Raw genomic sequence first — 16,401 nt, forward strand, 5'->3', positions numbered from 1 at the left:
AAGAAGCGAAGCTATTAATATACTATAACTGCAATTTTCAGTAGTGTGATAAATAGTGCACTTTTCTTTTCCAATGCGCCGCAAGTGTAAATGCTGCAATGATGTTCATGAAGTTTGTAACTTCAAAAGGCAATTTTAAAATTATTCACCAATTATGAGTCCTTTTTAAATATTAGTAAAATATTGAAGCTAATTGGGTGAGTTTAATGGAGTGATAGCATTATTACTCTGCATTAACGCTATACTGGGTTATCTATTTCCCACTTAAAAAATTATAAAAAAATAATTAAAATAATAGAAATTAATACACTACAAACTATTAAGAATGCGTTAAATTGATTAAAATTCACAGTAAAGATGTTTACTTTGTAACAACACACACACACTGAAAAATAAAAGCTTAACTTTATATTTATCAAAGAATACTGCAAAAATGTATAACCACTTCCACAAAAAAGCAGCACATCTATTTTCAACATTGATAATCAGAAATGTTTCTTGAGCATCAAATCAGCATATTAGAATGATTTCTGAAGATCATGTGACACTGAAGACTGGAGTAATGTTGCTGAAAATTCAGACAAATACATTACTTTACATTTTGATCAAATAAATGCAGCCATATGTGAGCATATTTCTTTCAAAAACAATCAAAATCTTAATTACACCAAATAGTAGCATACACTAGGCTCTGACTATAATTTTTTTTTTTTATTATTTATTATTATTTTATTATTAATTTTATTTAATTTTAAGCAATTTAGTATATCATTGAATTTGAAATAAAAATAAATGAATAAACAATAGATAGATAGATTAAATAGATGGATAGACAGATAGAATCTAGTGTAACCCATTTTCTTTAAATATACTTCCTTGTCTTGCTTTGCTATGTCAGTTAACAAAAAGCAGGAACTTTTTAAAAAAACAACAAAGCAACATGATTTGTGGTTTGTGTGCTGTATGTTAATGGAGGCTGGTGGGTGTGACCCTGCTGTTGCCCTAGTGACAGTGCTCTGGCTACTGAGTGGAGTGATTGAAGGCAGTTATCAGTAGAGCAAGGACACTCTCCATGGCGACCGATCCTGACGGACCCCAGAGGGCCAGGGTGAGCTTTGATCACAGTCTAATGCTTTGACAGACACCCTACCCCAACAGAGCTCCACAGAGAACACTTCAGGCATGTTCCAAAACCCACCGAAGCTATCTATCTATCTATCTATCTATCTATCTATCTATCTATCTATCTATCTATCTATCTATCTATCTATCTATCTATCTATCTATCCATCCATCCATCCATCCATCCATCTATCCTCCATCCATCCCCCTACATGTCTAAAATTCAAACTGACTGACTGACTGAATTCTAAACAGCACACAAAAATCTAATCACGTATTATGCATTTTGTATGACTTCTAAGGAGATATTTAAGAAAGAATGTGCACTTTGTCACTTTGCAATATAGTGGCAATACAGAAATTGGGCCATGTTTTGGCAGTTCAAAGGGAACTGGATTTAATAACTTTTACAATTACAAAGTTCTTTGAAATTAAAAAAGTGGGTACAGAAACAAAAACGCAAAAGAAAATCATGCATATGACTCTATAAAGTAAAATAAAATAAAAAAGGATAGTGAATGAGAATGCAATTGCTTAGATCAAATCAATATTTGTTGGATGTCAAATTTATGTTGTAATTCAAATATAAGCAACTGAAATCATATAGCCATCTATTTAAAGGTTTGGGGCCAGTAAGTTTTTATTTTTATTTTTTATTATTAAACCAGCTTACTCTTATGCTCACCAAGGCTAAATTTATTAGATTAAAAGTATTAGATTTATTAGATTGCTCAGTATTTGTGTGGAAGCTGTGATATATCTTTTACGTATTCTTTGATGAATAAAAAGACATTCAAAACAAAACAACAGCATTAATATGATATAATTTATTTATTATAACTTTTAAATATGCTAAAGATGTTCTAACATAAGTACTGAGTGACTGTGTGAGTGTACGAGCTTCTGGAAAAGTAGAGCCCCAGATTAGTCATCAATGAGGTCCCATTTCTGTTGGGATTGATGCTTATGTAGACAGTAAGAAACAAGGCTGTTGATTAATCAAGAAGTAAACACACGCAGTCATTCTTCAGCGTGATTGGACACAGAAACTCTGAGTGGGCGTGTCCGAGTAAGGCTCTCGCTACAGGCCGGCTCGCCAAAGGCCGCTGGGTGTTACACTGGTGCTATTGTGTTTCCTTAAAGAAGCCTAATACGTCAACATAAGGCAGAAGGACAGGCCATCGAGAGGCGAACTTCCTTCCAGGATAAATGACTGTGCTTGTTAATTGGTTTGTGGAAAACATTTCCTGAGGGAAGTCTGATCCTGACACACACTCTTTTGGCAAGAAGGACTGATGCCGAACGGAGCTAATCAAGACTTTCAATCACTCTTTTGATTCACTCTTTGAAAACGTTAGATTTGCTTTAGTGGGGGACAACATTTTTGAGAGTAGTTGTTATTTAGCTAGTTCTTCAGTAATACATATGTGAAGTACAGTTCCCTGTAGCGTTAGGACATAATCATAAACAGTTTTACTGATTCCAGTGTTGTAGTCGAGACCAGCTCATTCGAGTGCGAGTCCAGATCGAGTCCAGACAGGGTTGAGTCCGAGTCAAGACCGAGTTCAGAAAGGGTCGAGTCCGAGTCAAGACCGAGTTCAGAAAGGGTCGAGTCCGAGTCAAGACCGAGTTCAGAAAGGATTGAGTCTGAGTCAAGACCGAGACCAGAGAGATTGGGTCTGAGACAAGACCTAAAGAAATCTTCAAGAATATGTAAAATGTTTGGGGGAAACAATAAAGGGTAAAAGGGCCACATAGTATGTGGTGTAAAGGTAATTTTATTAGAATTATGAATTGTTACTTGTCAGTATTAAGTGCTCGTTTTCACATAACACGGCCCGCTCTACACACTTTAGGCTTCAAAAACACACTTCAGGGCTATAATAATATGTGAAATGCATGTATGTACATGATTGTATTTTTGAGAAAAAAAAATATTATGCGTGCTTAGTGAAAAACTAAAAATGTTAAATCACTTGAATAAGGCAAAAAAAAAAACATACATAACATTGGTTCCCGGGATTGTTGAGAACTGGAGCTTGTAGCCTAGAATTATTCTTTCTAAATTATGTGAAAATCATCTTGTTTACTCACTCACAGAAAACAATATATTTATTTAAATTTTCTAAGACACTTTTTGTTGGTAAAAGTCATATGCGAGTAGGCATCAACTACCATGAATATCATTGTGATTTACACCTGAAAAGACAAAGGCCCGCATAATGAGCTGCATAATGAGCTGCATAATGAGCCGTTCAGTCAGCTTGTGTCACTGAAAGGGAGGAGTTACAAGAAAGAATGTGAGGACAAAATAAATCTATATAATTTTATGTTTGTAGTTTATTTAGAATATATTTAATTATCTCACAACATAATTTAATATCCACTTGGGGGAGCAGTTAAACAGTTTATTAGGGAAAATCAAAGCTGACTTTCAAACTATTTTTTGCATCATTACTCCAGTCACACAATCCTTAAGAAATTATTTTAAAAATCATATATTTTCTACAAAAAACATTCATTACTATTATTATCATTATTATCATTATTATTATTATTAATGTTGAAAAGAGCTGAGAATAATTTTTCGGGTTTTTTAGGGGGGATAAATTGAAAGAACAGCATTGTGTTACATTTGTTACAGTTACATTTATTTGTTACATTTATATTATTTACATCAAGCTTTTGAATGGTATAGTATTGTGTATTGTTATTGAAACTTCATAATATTTCACTTGATTATACATTTAGTCAGGAATTTTGTTTGGAAAAAGTATTTGGAAAAAGTCTAACTAGTAAAATGTTTACACGTTATTTGAAAACTAGTACAAGTATAATAAATAAATAAATAAAAAGAGACTTACTCATGTTTATGATCTCTGCTGAATAAAGTGCTTCATTCTTTTTTTTCGGAGGAAATCCAAATCTCAAATCCTCAACCACATCACATCTTTTCGGGGTGAATTATGTCTTATTCCTCTCATCGCGAAGCAAACAGTAAAATAAAAGAACATTAAGAACAGTCTCTGCTTTTTCTTCTGTGTGGGCGTATTCAAGCCGCGCGCTTCAGTTTGAATCTGACTAGCGCGTTCAGCGCGGGGGCGTGGTCACATTAGATATAATGGGTTGTGAAGGGAGACGTGAAAAACAGACATCGCGTTGTTTTCATATGGATTACTTTATCACAGAATACTTGTTTTCGGTGGCACTTTTTAGTTTAAAAGCAGACATGTCAAGCTTTCTATAGATATCTCTCTCATGTCTTTTCGTTGAGTATTCACTGAGTTACAGTTCATTTTAATGACGTGTTTGTAAATGAAGAAGTGCACAAAGTTTTGTTGTTATTATGTCTGTATCCAAAAAAAAGACCCTTTACAGATACGATTGATGTATTGCTCTTATCTGTACGATTAAAACTGAAAGTGTAATTTAAGTTCTTTTCGGGGTTATCAGGAGAAAATGACTCATAACGCGTATCCTGGGTTAAACGACTCCAGAGGGTTTTAACATACAGTAATAATCATGAAATATTTTGATTGGGACTCGAGTGGACTCGGGCATAAGTCCGATTCCTAATATGTTCGAGTCCGAGTCAATACCGAGTCAAAATGCACACGAGTCCATGACAAGACCGAGACCATTAAAATACGGTCTCGAGACCGAGTCCAAGACCGAGTCCGAGTCTCGAGTACTCAACACTGACTGATTCTTTTAAAAGGACAGGTTCATCTGAAAATGAACATTCTGTCATAATTTAATCACTTTAGGTTGTTTCGAACCTGTATGACTTCCTTTCTTTTGTGGAAAAAACAAGATATTTTGTCAATACAATGAACGTCAGTGGGGTCCAGTGTTATTTATACCTCAATAAAATCTATTTCTTGTGACTTTCTTGTGTGTTCCGCAGATAAAAGAAAGTCTTAGAGATTTGAAACATGAGGCTGAGTTTATGGAGCAGAGATGGCCAGTGTGCTGAAATCTTCATGCCGTTCACAGATGGTTGGTTAAATTATTTAATAGTTTTAAATCATTTAAACTTTCTTGTTTACCTTTCACAGAATATGAAAGTGAAATTAAAAAAAAATTATGACATGTAAGTTCTGTTCTCTATGCATCACAGAAATATAACTCCACACATTCAGTGCACAACAATAACAACTGATCTGAATGCAGGGAAAGCGAGAGGAATAATGCAGTACTCTAATATGCATAAATATAGTGTTGTCCTCCAAAAGTTTTGAAACGCCACAGGCAACACTTTGGACAACATCAGCATAAATCCTTGTCATTTTAAATGACATTGCATTGAAAACGTACAAAACAAACTATTAAAACATATTTTATTAAATAAAAATGCATGAACAGAAACCCTGAAATATATTTTTTTGTATTTATGCATTAATGCCAAGAAATTATTTATGCTGATTTTGTCCAAAACCTCACTTTTGCTAGGGTTTTAAAACATTTTGAGGAAACTTTATGGCATTTCATGAATTTTTGATGGTTTTTAAGATGTCAATATTTAATAATAATTGTAATACAATAAACAACAACATCAACAACAATAAAACATATTTTTTTGGACTTTTCCCATAGTAGTAGTTTTATTTATGACTTCGCATGGATATTGGCTTTAAAAACGACCTCATATTTCCAGGTTTTCCCTGATCAAGGCAGATTGCAGGAATGGACCTCGACTGAGCAGACGGGATGAAAATGATTATAAATTGGGAGCAGATGGACACAGAATAAAATTCCCGGCTGGGTGGGGAATGAAACTTGCTGGAGTAGGATGGAAAAATCTGTCCTCTTGTAGGCCTCTACACTCCAGCTTAACTGGTCTGAGAGACTGTGAACTCCTGAGAGTGTCTGATTATAAAGTGCTGTGTGTGTTTGTGTGGGTTGATGTGTGTTTAAAGAGTCAAGACTTATTCTCCCGGCAGAAGCCAGAACGGGGAGTGTGTGTGCATGATGCGTGTCTCAGCCAGACGGAGGAGGGTGTATTTTTAGTTGCAACTACACTCTCTTATAATGAGCACACCCCCACTGCGATCCTGACACCTCACTAAAACACAGATCACAGAGAGAGAAAGAGAGAGAGAGAGAGAAAGAGAGGGCTACCAAAGGGAATGTGTGATGATAGCAAAAAAGTTCAAAATGACAGACCAAATGAACCAGACGGGGATTCAAGAACAAATAAGCCAAAAAAAAAAAAAAAAACACCATAATATTACTCACATAAAAAAATAGAAGCCAAAATAAGCAAGAGCTCATATGAATATTTTTTACCATTTTTGTAAAAATATTTTTTTGTGAAAAAGTCATCTCATCTGAATCAGGAGAGCAATATGCACAGATCAAGTGGCAATGGATTTGTTTATTACAAACATGTAGCTTTTTGCTCAAGAAGCCGTTAATGGATGAAATGGAGTGGTTTGGATTATTGTGTTGTTTTATCAGCTGTTTGGACTCTCATTCTGACGGCACCCATTCACTGAAGAGGATCCATTGGTGAGCAAGTGATATAATAATACATTTCTCCAATACTGTTCTGATGAAGAAATAAACTCATCTACATTTTTCATCTACAATTTTCATTTTTGAGTGAGCTTGTCCTTTAAGACAAAGTCAAACGTTACGAGCAGAACGACTTATTGACATGGTGATTGATAACTGGGGGTAGGATACACATTGACGACCATTGATTTTGTGATAAGCTTGTGTAGCTGGAGTACTTCATTAGCAAAAAACGGACCTCATACTTAGGGACTGGCCAATGACTAACTCCTGATTAGTCACCTCCACTTCCTGTGGACTGAACGAGTGGCACTAACCAAAGTTGATGTCAAGAACAGCAGCAGACAGACACAAATATATGCCTATTTCCAACGTTTAAGAGCCCTCCAAAAAGAAAAAGATTGCAAAAAAAAAAAAGAAAAAAAAAGCCTGACATGAAACTATTTTCACTATTTTCTCTAATACATTAGAAGCTGTTGCCCCAATCAAATTGAAAAAAGTTAGAGAAAAACGTACTGTACCATGGTATAACAGTAATACTCACTCTCTCAAGAAATTAACTCGTAGTCTTGAACGCAAATGGAGAAAAACTAACTTAGAGGTTTTTAGAATTGCATGGAAAAACAGTATGTCCAGCTATAGACAGGCTCTAAAAACTGCTAGGGCAGAGCATATACACAAACTCATTGAAAATAACCAAAACAATCCTAGGTTTTTATTTAGCACAGTGGCTAAGTTAACAAATTACCAGATGCCACCTGATTCAAATATTCCACCAACGTTAAATAGTAATGACTTTATGAATTTCTTCATTGATAAAATAGATAACATTAGAAATACAATAGCGAATGTAGATTCTACAGCGTCTAACACTTCAGTTTCATCCATCGCACCCAAAGATAAACTGCAGTGCTTTACAACCATAGGACAGGAAGAGCTAAATAAACTTATCACTGTATCTAAACCAACAACATGTTTATTAGATCCTGTACCCACTAAATTACTGAAAGAGCTGTTACCTGTAGCAGAAGAAACGCTTCTCAATATCATAAACTCGTCGTTAACTTTAGGACACGTCCCAAAACCATTCAAGCTGGCGGTTATCAAGCCTCTTATTAAGAAACCAAAACTAGATCCTAGTGAACTGGCAAATTATAGGCCTATTTCAAATCTTCCATTTATGTCTAAAATTTTAGAGAAAGTTGTGTCTGCTCAATTGAGCACCTTCCTGCATAAAAATGATATGTATGAAGAATTTCAGTCAGGTTTTAGGCCCCACCATAGCACAGAAACTGCACTTGTTAAAATTACAAATGACCTGCTCCTTGCGTCAGACCAAGGCTGCATCTCATTTCTAGTCTTACTTGATCTTAGTGCTGCGTTCGACACCATAGATCATGACATACTCATAGATCGATTACAAAACTATACAGGTATTCAAGGGCAGGCTCTAAGATGGTTTAGATCCTACCTGTCCGATCGCTACCATTTTGTTTACTTAAATGGGGAGTCATCTCATTTATCATCAGTAAAATATGGAGTGCCACAAGGATCCGTCCTAGGTCCCCTTCTATTTTCAATATATATGTTGCCCCTTGGTAATATTATTAGAAAATACGGAATTAGCTTCCACTGTTATGCTGATGATACTCAGCTATATATCTCAACGAGACCAGATGAAACTTCCCAATTATCTAAGCTAACAGAGTGTGTTAAAAATGTAAAAGATTGGATGACACACAATTTTCTCCAATTAAATTCGGATAAGACAGAGATATTAGTTATTGGACCAAAAAACACTACACAGAATCTTGTAGATTACAATCTGCAACTAGACGGATGTACTGTTACTTCCTCTACAGTCAGAAATCTGGGTGTTATATTAGACAGCAATTTGTCTTTTGAAAATCATATTTCCAATGTTACAAAAACTGCATTCTTCCATCTTAGAAACATTGCCAAGCTACGAAACATGTTATCTGGTTCTGATGCAGAAAAGCTAGTTCATGCATTCATGACCTCTAGACTGGACTATTGTAATGCACTTCTAGGTGGTTGTCCTGCTTCTTCAATAAACAAGCTACAGGTCGTCCAAAATGCAGCAGCTAGAGTCCTTATGAGGTCAAGAAAATATGATCATATTACCCCAATTTTACAGTCTCTGCACTGGCTACCTATTAAGTTCCGTATCAGTTACAAATTATCATTACTTACCTATAAGGCCCTAAATGGTTTAGCTCCAGCGTACCTAACTAGACTTCTACCACGCTACAACCCATCACGCACCCTAAGGTCACAAAACGCTGGACTTTTGATAGTTCCTAGGATAGCAAAGTCCACTAAAGGAGGTAGAGCTTTCTCACATTTGGCTCCCAAACTCTGGAATAGCCTTCCTGATAATGTTCGGGGTTCAGACACACTCTCTCTGTTTAAATCTAGATTAAAAACACATCTCTTTCGCCAAGCATTCGAATAATGTTTCTTTTTAATTGTGAGTGTAGTTGCATCTGTTCAAAGTTGCATTTTTATTCATTAGCTTGGGTTAAACTAATTTTACTTTGTTGGATCAGCAGCTATGCTAATGATGTCTGTATTTTGTTTCTATGTTTCGCCACGGGATTTACATCCCGTGGTAACTAGGATTTAAACAAGCTCCAGTCTGGATCCAGAACACCTGAGAAGAGATGATGCTGACCCTCAGAGGACCCCAGATGATGCTAACCTTGAATCAACAAACAGAACTAACAATTATTGCTAAATGTGTGACTGAATCATATAATAACTTAATAATATTGATAGTTCATCGTCTAGCTGACTACGTCTTGTATTATTATTATTATTTTTTCTAAAATCCTGTCAAATGTGCACAAACTACTAGCTACTACTAAATATTGTAGAAACATAATTTTCTGTAAAGTTGCTTTGTAACGATTTATTTTGTAAAAAGCGCTATACAAATAAACTTGAATTGAATTGAATTGAATTGAAATTATAGTCCACAAAGATCATTAAAAAAGGGAAGCGTTTATTGGACCTTTGCACAAAATTGACTCATGAAATTGTCATGTTTGATAAATCAGACTTTTATGGCTCATATAGTGTGATATAGTAAGGACATGAAGCTTGTACTTGAGGAGGACAAAAAAATGGCTCAAACTGAGCAAAAAAAATATTTCAATTTGGTGCAGAGGCTGATATTTATATGGCCAGAAAGTAAGATGAAATTCTGATGGTTTGTAATGTAAATCAATGAGAACAGTATAGCAGACTATTTACACAAAATACATCAGGTGTCAACTCTATATCTGCCAAAAACATTTAGTGAGATAATATTTAAATGCTTAGGTTTGATGATCAAAGCTCAGTAGTTTGAAAACATAATGCAATGCAATGTAATGAGGATTGAAAGATAAAAAAAGAAATGTTCCTCAAATCCTGATGGCTCACAGTTGTAAAAATAATCAAGTAAAGCCAAGTTGCTTCAGTCCAGTAAGTGTTCGTATTGACATATTAAGAATATAAAAGTTGTTTTTATGTTTACGTAAAAGTCATGTGAACCAAAATCTGAAGGTGGACGCTTTTACAGCCTTTTACTTGCTCAAAAAATATATACTATAAATCAGACAAGGCATGTAGAAGATTGTGTACAACCATTTCTTCAGCAATTTTGATCATGTTTATAATTTAGGGGCCTTTAGAGGAAATCCAGGTATCAAATATGATACAGTAGGGTTTATTAAATGTCCAGCAATGGAGAAATATGCCTTTTTCCCTCACGGATGTTGTAGTTATAGCATCAACCAGCAAGAACAAACTGTTAAACACCAACAAACCAACAGAGAAAATACTGTATTGGACAAAATCTGCTTTTAGAAAGGATATTTCAAGCCCAGAGAAAGCAATTTAAAATGTATATATCTGCTTATTTTGAGACTCGCATATGGAAATGAAACTGTCTGTTTTAAACCAGCCTTTACCTTTTGTCGGTGGGAGGGGTTTCTTTGTTGGCTGGCACCTCCTGTAGATCTGGAAGGTTGGCAAAGTCATCTTGTTCGGCCAATCCGATCGCGAGGGACAGAACGACCATCTTCCCCTCTCTGTCACAAAACACATAATCAAGCAAGTGGTGAGAAGAAGCCATGATAGAGAAGAAAACAAAAGCTGATCCAAATAAACTTGGATGTTGATTTGACAAATTCTGGTCTGTTGGCAAGCTTAGGAACTTTTCTGAAAGATAATCATCAGAAATGTCTATTAAGCATCAAATCATCATATTAGAATGATTTCTGAAGAATCATGTGACACTGAAGATTGGAGTAATGATGCTGAAAATTCAGTTTTGCATCACAGGAATAAATTACATCTTAAAATATACTGAATAAGAAAACACTTATATTAAAAAGTAATAATATTTCACAATATTACTGATTTTATTGCATTTTTTTTAAAATAATTGCAGCCTTGGTGAGCATGAGAGACTTATAAACAACAACAACAACAAAATCTTATCGACCCCAAACTTTTGAATAGCAGTGTTAATTTAATATTTTGATTGTAGACAAAGTTGACACTTAAATGAAACAAGTTTTTTTAAAATGGCGTTAAGTCTCTGAAATCTTAATACAAAATTACAAATAAAATAACATTTGGAGACCAAATGGAAAACTTCAATATACAGTATTGTTCAAAATAATAGCAGTACAATGTGACTAACCAGAATAATCAAGGTTTTTAGTATATTTTTTATTGTCAGAAACAAGTAGATTGTCAGAAAACAAACAAGACCCAGCATTCATGATATGCACGCTCTTAAGGCTGTGCAATTGGGCAATTAGTTGAAAGGGGTGTGTTCAAAAAAATAGCAGTGTCTACCTTTGACTGTACAAACTCAAAACTATTTTGTACAAACATTTTTTTTTTCTGGGATTTAGCAATCCTGTGAATCACTAAACTAATATTTAGTTGTATGACCACAGTTTTTTAAAACTGCTTGACATCTGTGTGGCATGGAGTCAACCAACTTGTGGCACCTCTCAGCTGTTATTCCACTCCATGATTCTTTAACAACATTCCACAATTCATTCACATTTCTTGGTTTTGCTTCAGAAACAGCATTTTTGATATCACCCCACAAGTTCTCAATTGGATTAAGGTCTGGAGATTGGGCTGGCCACTCCATAACATTAATTTTGTTGGTTTGGAACCAAGACTTTGCCCGTTTACTAGTGTGTTTTGGGTCATTGTCTTGTTGAAACAACCATTTCAAGGGCATGTCCTCTTCAGCATAGGGCAACATGACCTCTTCAAGTATTTTAACATATGCAAACTGATCCATGATCCCTGGTATGCGATAAATAGGCCCAACACCATAGTAGGAGAAACATGCCCATATCATGATGCTTGCACCTCCATGCTTCACTGTCTTCACTGTGTACTGTGGCTTGAATTCAGAGTTTGGGGGTCGTCTCACAAACTGCCTGTGGCCCTTGGACCCAAAAAGAACAATTTTACTCTCATCAGTCCACAAAATGTTCCTCCATTTCTCTTTAGGCCAATTGATGTGTTCTTTGGCAAATTGTAACCTCTTCTGCACATGCCTTTTTTTTTTAACAGAGGGACTTTGCGGGGGATTCTTGAAAATAGATTAGCTTCACACAGACGTCTTCTAACTGTCACAGTACTTACAGGTAACTCCAGACTGTCTTTGATCATCCTGGAGGTGATCATTGGCTGAGCCTTTGCCATTCTGGTTATTCTTCTATCCATTTTGATGGTTGTCTTCCGTTTTCTTCCACATCTCTCTGGTTTTGCTCTCCATTTTAAGGCATTGGAGATCATTTTAGCTGAACAGCCTATCATTTTTTGCACCTCTTTATAGGTTTTCCCCTCTCTAATCAACTTTTTAATCAAAGTACGCTGTTGTTCTGAACAATGTCTTGAACGACCCATTTTCCTCAGCTTTCAAATGCATGTTCAACAAGTGTTGGCTTCATCCTTAAATAGGGGCCACCTGATTCACACCTGTTTCTTCACAAAATTGATGACCTCAGTGATTGAATGCCACACTGCTATTTTTTTGAACACGTCCCTTTCAACTAATTCAACTAATTGCCCAATTGCACAGCCTTAAGAGCGTGCATATCATGAATGCTGGGTCTCATTTGTTTTCTGAGAATCTACTGAACCTACTGGTAACTTGTTTGCCACGTAGCAATAAAAAAATATACGAAAAACCTTGATTATTCTGGTTAGTCACATTGTACTGCTATTATTTTGAACAATACTGTAGATCTAAACAATGCCTCAAAACTGCATGCAAAAAGAGACATGATCTACATCTCTTCTCCTAAAGAATCTTAGGAGAGACACCTGAAAGAGCAATCTCTGAGCCATACATTATCCTCCATCTCTCTAACTACAAATGTTTCCATTAATCTACTGATTTTATAATGATTTAAACTCATTAAGGAGTTGTCAGACTGGGATGTAAAGTATGCTTTGCTGTGGGCTATGACAGAATCGGTGTTACGCAGGAGCGCATTAAGCCCACACACACTCGTTTATCGATTACGGTGAGTCTAAAACATCACCCTTACAAGGGCTGTAAATGGCCTTCACAAGAGCCATCAGCTCACATTCACAGCAGGGTCCTCAAGGGAGATCCATTCACAGCGTGTCTCTTTTCTGATTTCATCTCTAGATAGCGGCAGGTCAAGCACAGGAGGGGTCAGGGCTGGGAGCTTCATTATAAACCATTAGCCGCATTTCCACTGTCGGGCCAGTGCGAGCCAGGGCTTAAAGCGGGCCGGGCGGGGCTCATAGCCCCGGGCCAGTAGCACGAGGCCAGAATAGCGCAGGGTTTCCACAGAGGAGCTTGAAGCACTGCTGCACGTCACTAAAACACGCCCTTTACACGCCTCTCAGAACAACGTCATGCAACCTCATTATTTCACCAACAAAGAGAAGTTATCAGAAAACTAAGAAATAAGCCACTGGAACATGCGCGATCACAAAACGAACATGATAAAAGCGGCCGTTTGTTTGCATGCTTTGCTATATATTCAAATTCAAAAGCATCGATGTTTTAACTATAGAATTGATTTATTTTATCAGGACTCAAAATTAATCACACATAAATACACTTATTACTATTTTATTTATTTATTTATTTTTAACGCTTATGAAAATAGCCTGCTTATTCAGTCGAGTCTGTTTCTGTTTATTAGCCACAGTAGCCGTCACATTTAGAATTAATGATAATATCTCTATTTTTATAAAAACTCCCGAACAAAAAACATTATTAGGCTATATTCTTTTATGATAGGCAACGTGAGAAAAACTCTCGAGACGAGGCTTGTGACAGATAATATAAGTTACTTAATAAATACACGACTGTGATAGAGAATAAGAAGCTGACGTCTGATTTCTCCAAGCAGTCATATTTAACATCTTTACTGTGTAACGTTAATGTTTAGCGTGCATAGTCTTTTACATCGCTTATAAATATTTCTGCCTTGTTTAGTGATTATAATCCACATCGGATCAAGTTATTTCAAACACTTGCTGCTAACAGAGTGAGTTTTGAGCTTAACTTATTTTAAAAGTCTTTAATGCTGCTGTTAAAGCTGTTATCTTTCTGAAATGATCCGCGCTGACGCTCTCCAGACGCTGAGAAACTCCGCCTTTGTTCATAACCCCTCCTCTAGCCCCAGCTGGCCCGCTTTGGCCCAAGGTTTTCGTCGGGCCAAAAAACTTGGCCGTTGGCCCCGAGGAAGCCCCGGCGAGGCACGATCAAGCCCCGGAAGTGACTGTGGAAACGCGACTGGCCCTGGCACGCACTAGCACGCCCGGTCCTAGCTCGATAGTGGAAACACGGCTAGTGATTGAGCACTGCATGCAAAAAGCTATTAGTAAACTTATATAGAAATATAGGACAAAGATGCATGCCAATACTTAAGTATTATTCATATTTTTGTTAAATATTTTTATATAAATTTACCAGTGTTATGTTGCATTTTTAAGGTTGTTTTTACGTAGTCATTTTTATAAATCTTTTTGAGAAAAGTTTTCATTTTTTTAAATGTATTGATATGTATTTCGTATTTTCAAATGTGTTAAACTTTTTCTTTTTAAACAACCTTTTAATCTGTTTGAATTTTTGTTATTTTACCAATTTAAAAATAAATATTGTTTGTTGCAATATAAAACTTGACATTTAAAAAAGCGAACCCTTATTATTTTTAGTTGTTTTAATGTTAACGTTAAACATTTTTTTCAATAAATGTTATTTTTGTTGCAAAATATAACTTGAAAAACTCAAAAACACTTTGCAAATATATATTTTTTTATTTAAATGTGTTTATTTTCCAACCACTTTTTTTGTGTTATATACTTAAAAAAAGCATTTTAAAAAAATAAACTTTACTTATTTTTATTTACATTTTTATTTAATTTTTTTCTAAATTTTATCCTGCAACCATTGTTTTTGTTATAAAATAATAATGTTTATTATTATTATTATTTATTTTTACATTTTAACAAAACCATGAAAGATAAAAAAAATTGTTTTGAAATAGCTTTTTTTGTATTTGTACTAATTTATACTATTGTTTTTTTTTTTTTACATAAATCTTTTTTGTTTAATATGAATGGGATGCTTTTCCTTTGTCTATATACACAGAATCTGTTTATCACTCATTTGTTATTGCTTGTGTTAAAATCAATAAAGTGCAGCAGTGCTATAGTCCACTTGAGTAAAAGCCCAAAGCTTCACGGCTCCAGTGCTACAGCACAAATCACTCACGTCCCCTGAGCAGGCAGCGGCTTAATTGCCTGTCAGACAATCATGCTATCAGGGAATTAGAGCTGGAGCCGGTTACAGTTACACAATCCTGTAAAGTGAAAGATTATTGCCAGTGCGCTAAAGGATATTAACTGTGCTGGATATTAAATTTAAACTTGTTGCACAGAGATCTATGTACACACCCAACACATTCATACTACCAGTCGATAGATTGGACACATCCTTTCCAAAATTATTCTTACAATTTTCAACACTTTAGGATAATAGCAAAGCCAGCAAAACAGAACAAAACTGAAGCTAGGAATGATAAAACCCTCTCATATTTGGGCTTCTTATTTGTCTAGATTACAGCTCTGCTCACTTTGAATATTCATTTATCCAACTTAATGAGGTGCATCTTGGAAAATTAGTTGGTAATGAGTTACCATTTGTTGGCTTTTTCCCTTCAAAAGCTGGTCCAATTCATTCATTCATTCATATATATATATATAAAAATATATAAATGCTAAATAATTAATAAATAAAAATAAATAAATAAATGACAAAGAAATTAAAATGAAACCAATGAAATAATTAAATATATTTATTAAAAAATAAATAAATAAACAGATTAAAATAAATAAATAAAAGATAACTAAATAAGCAAAACAATCAAATAAATAGCAAACAACTGATTGTGACCCTGGAGCACAAAACCAGTTTTAAGTCACTGAGGTATATTTGTATCAATAGCCAAAAACACATTCAAAATCAAATGAAAATTTTTTTTTATGCCAAAATACATTATAGGATATTAAGTAAAGATGATGTTCCATGAAGATTATTTGAATCTTTTTTATCGTAAATACATACAATTTTTATTTTCAATTAGTAATATGCATTGCTAGAACTTCATTTGGACAAGTTTAAAGGTGATTTTCGAAATATTTAGATTATTTTTTTTTTTTTTGCACCCTCAG

General features: G+C 35.0%; 1 protein-coding gene across 3 annotated transcripts in view; it reads right to left on the minus strand.

The window, feature by feature from the left end:
• Nucleotides 1-16,401, minus strand: part of LOC113105668 (synaptotagmin-7) — a 120,079-nt gene that overhangs the window by 33,650 nt on the left and 70,028 nt on the right. For all 3 annotated transcript variants that reach the window (XM_026266888.1, XM_026266889.1, XM_026266891.1), the window contains one exon: nt 10,617-10,736. In XM_026266888.1, coding sequence (XP_026122673.1) covers nt 10,617-10,736 — 120 coding nt within the window. The remainder of the gene's footprint in view (nt 1-10,616; nt 10,737-16,401) is intronic.

The sequence above is a fragment of the Carassius auratus genome, chromosome 7 (genome assembly GCF_003368295.1).
Source record: "Carassius auratus strain Wakin chromosome 7, ASM336829v1, whole genome shotgun sequence".
Lineage (NCBI taxonomy): Eukaryota > Metazoa > Chordata > Actinopteri > Cypriniformes > Cyprinidae > Carassius > Carassius auratus.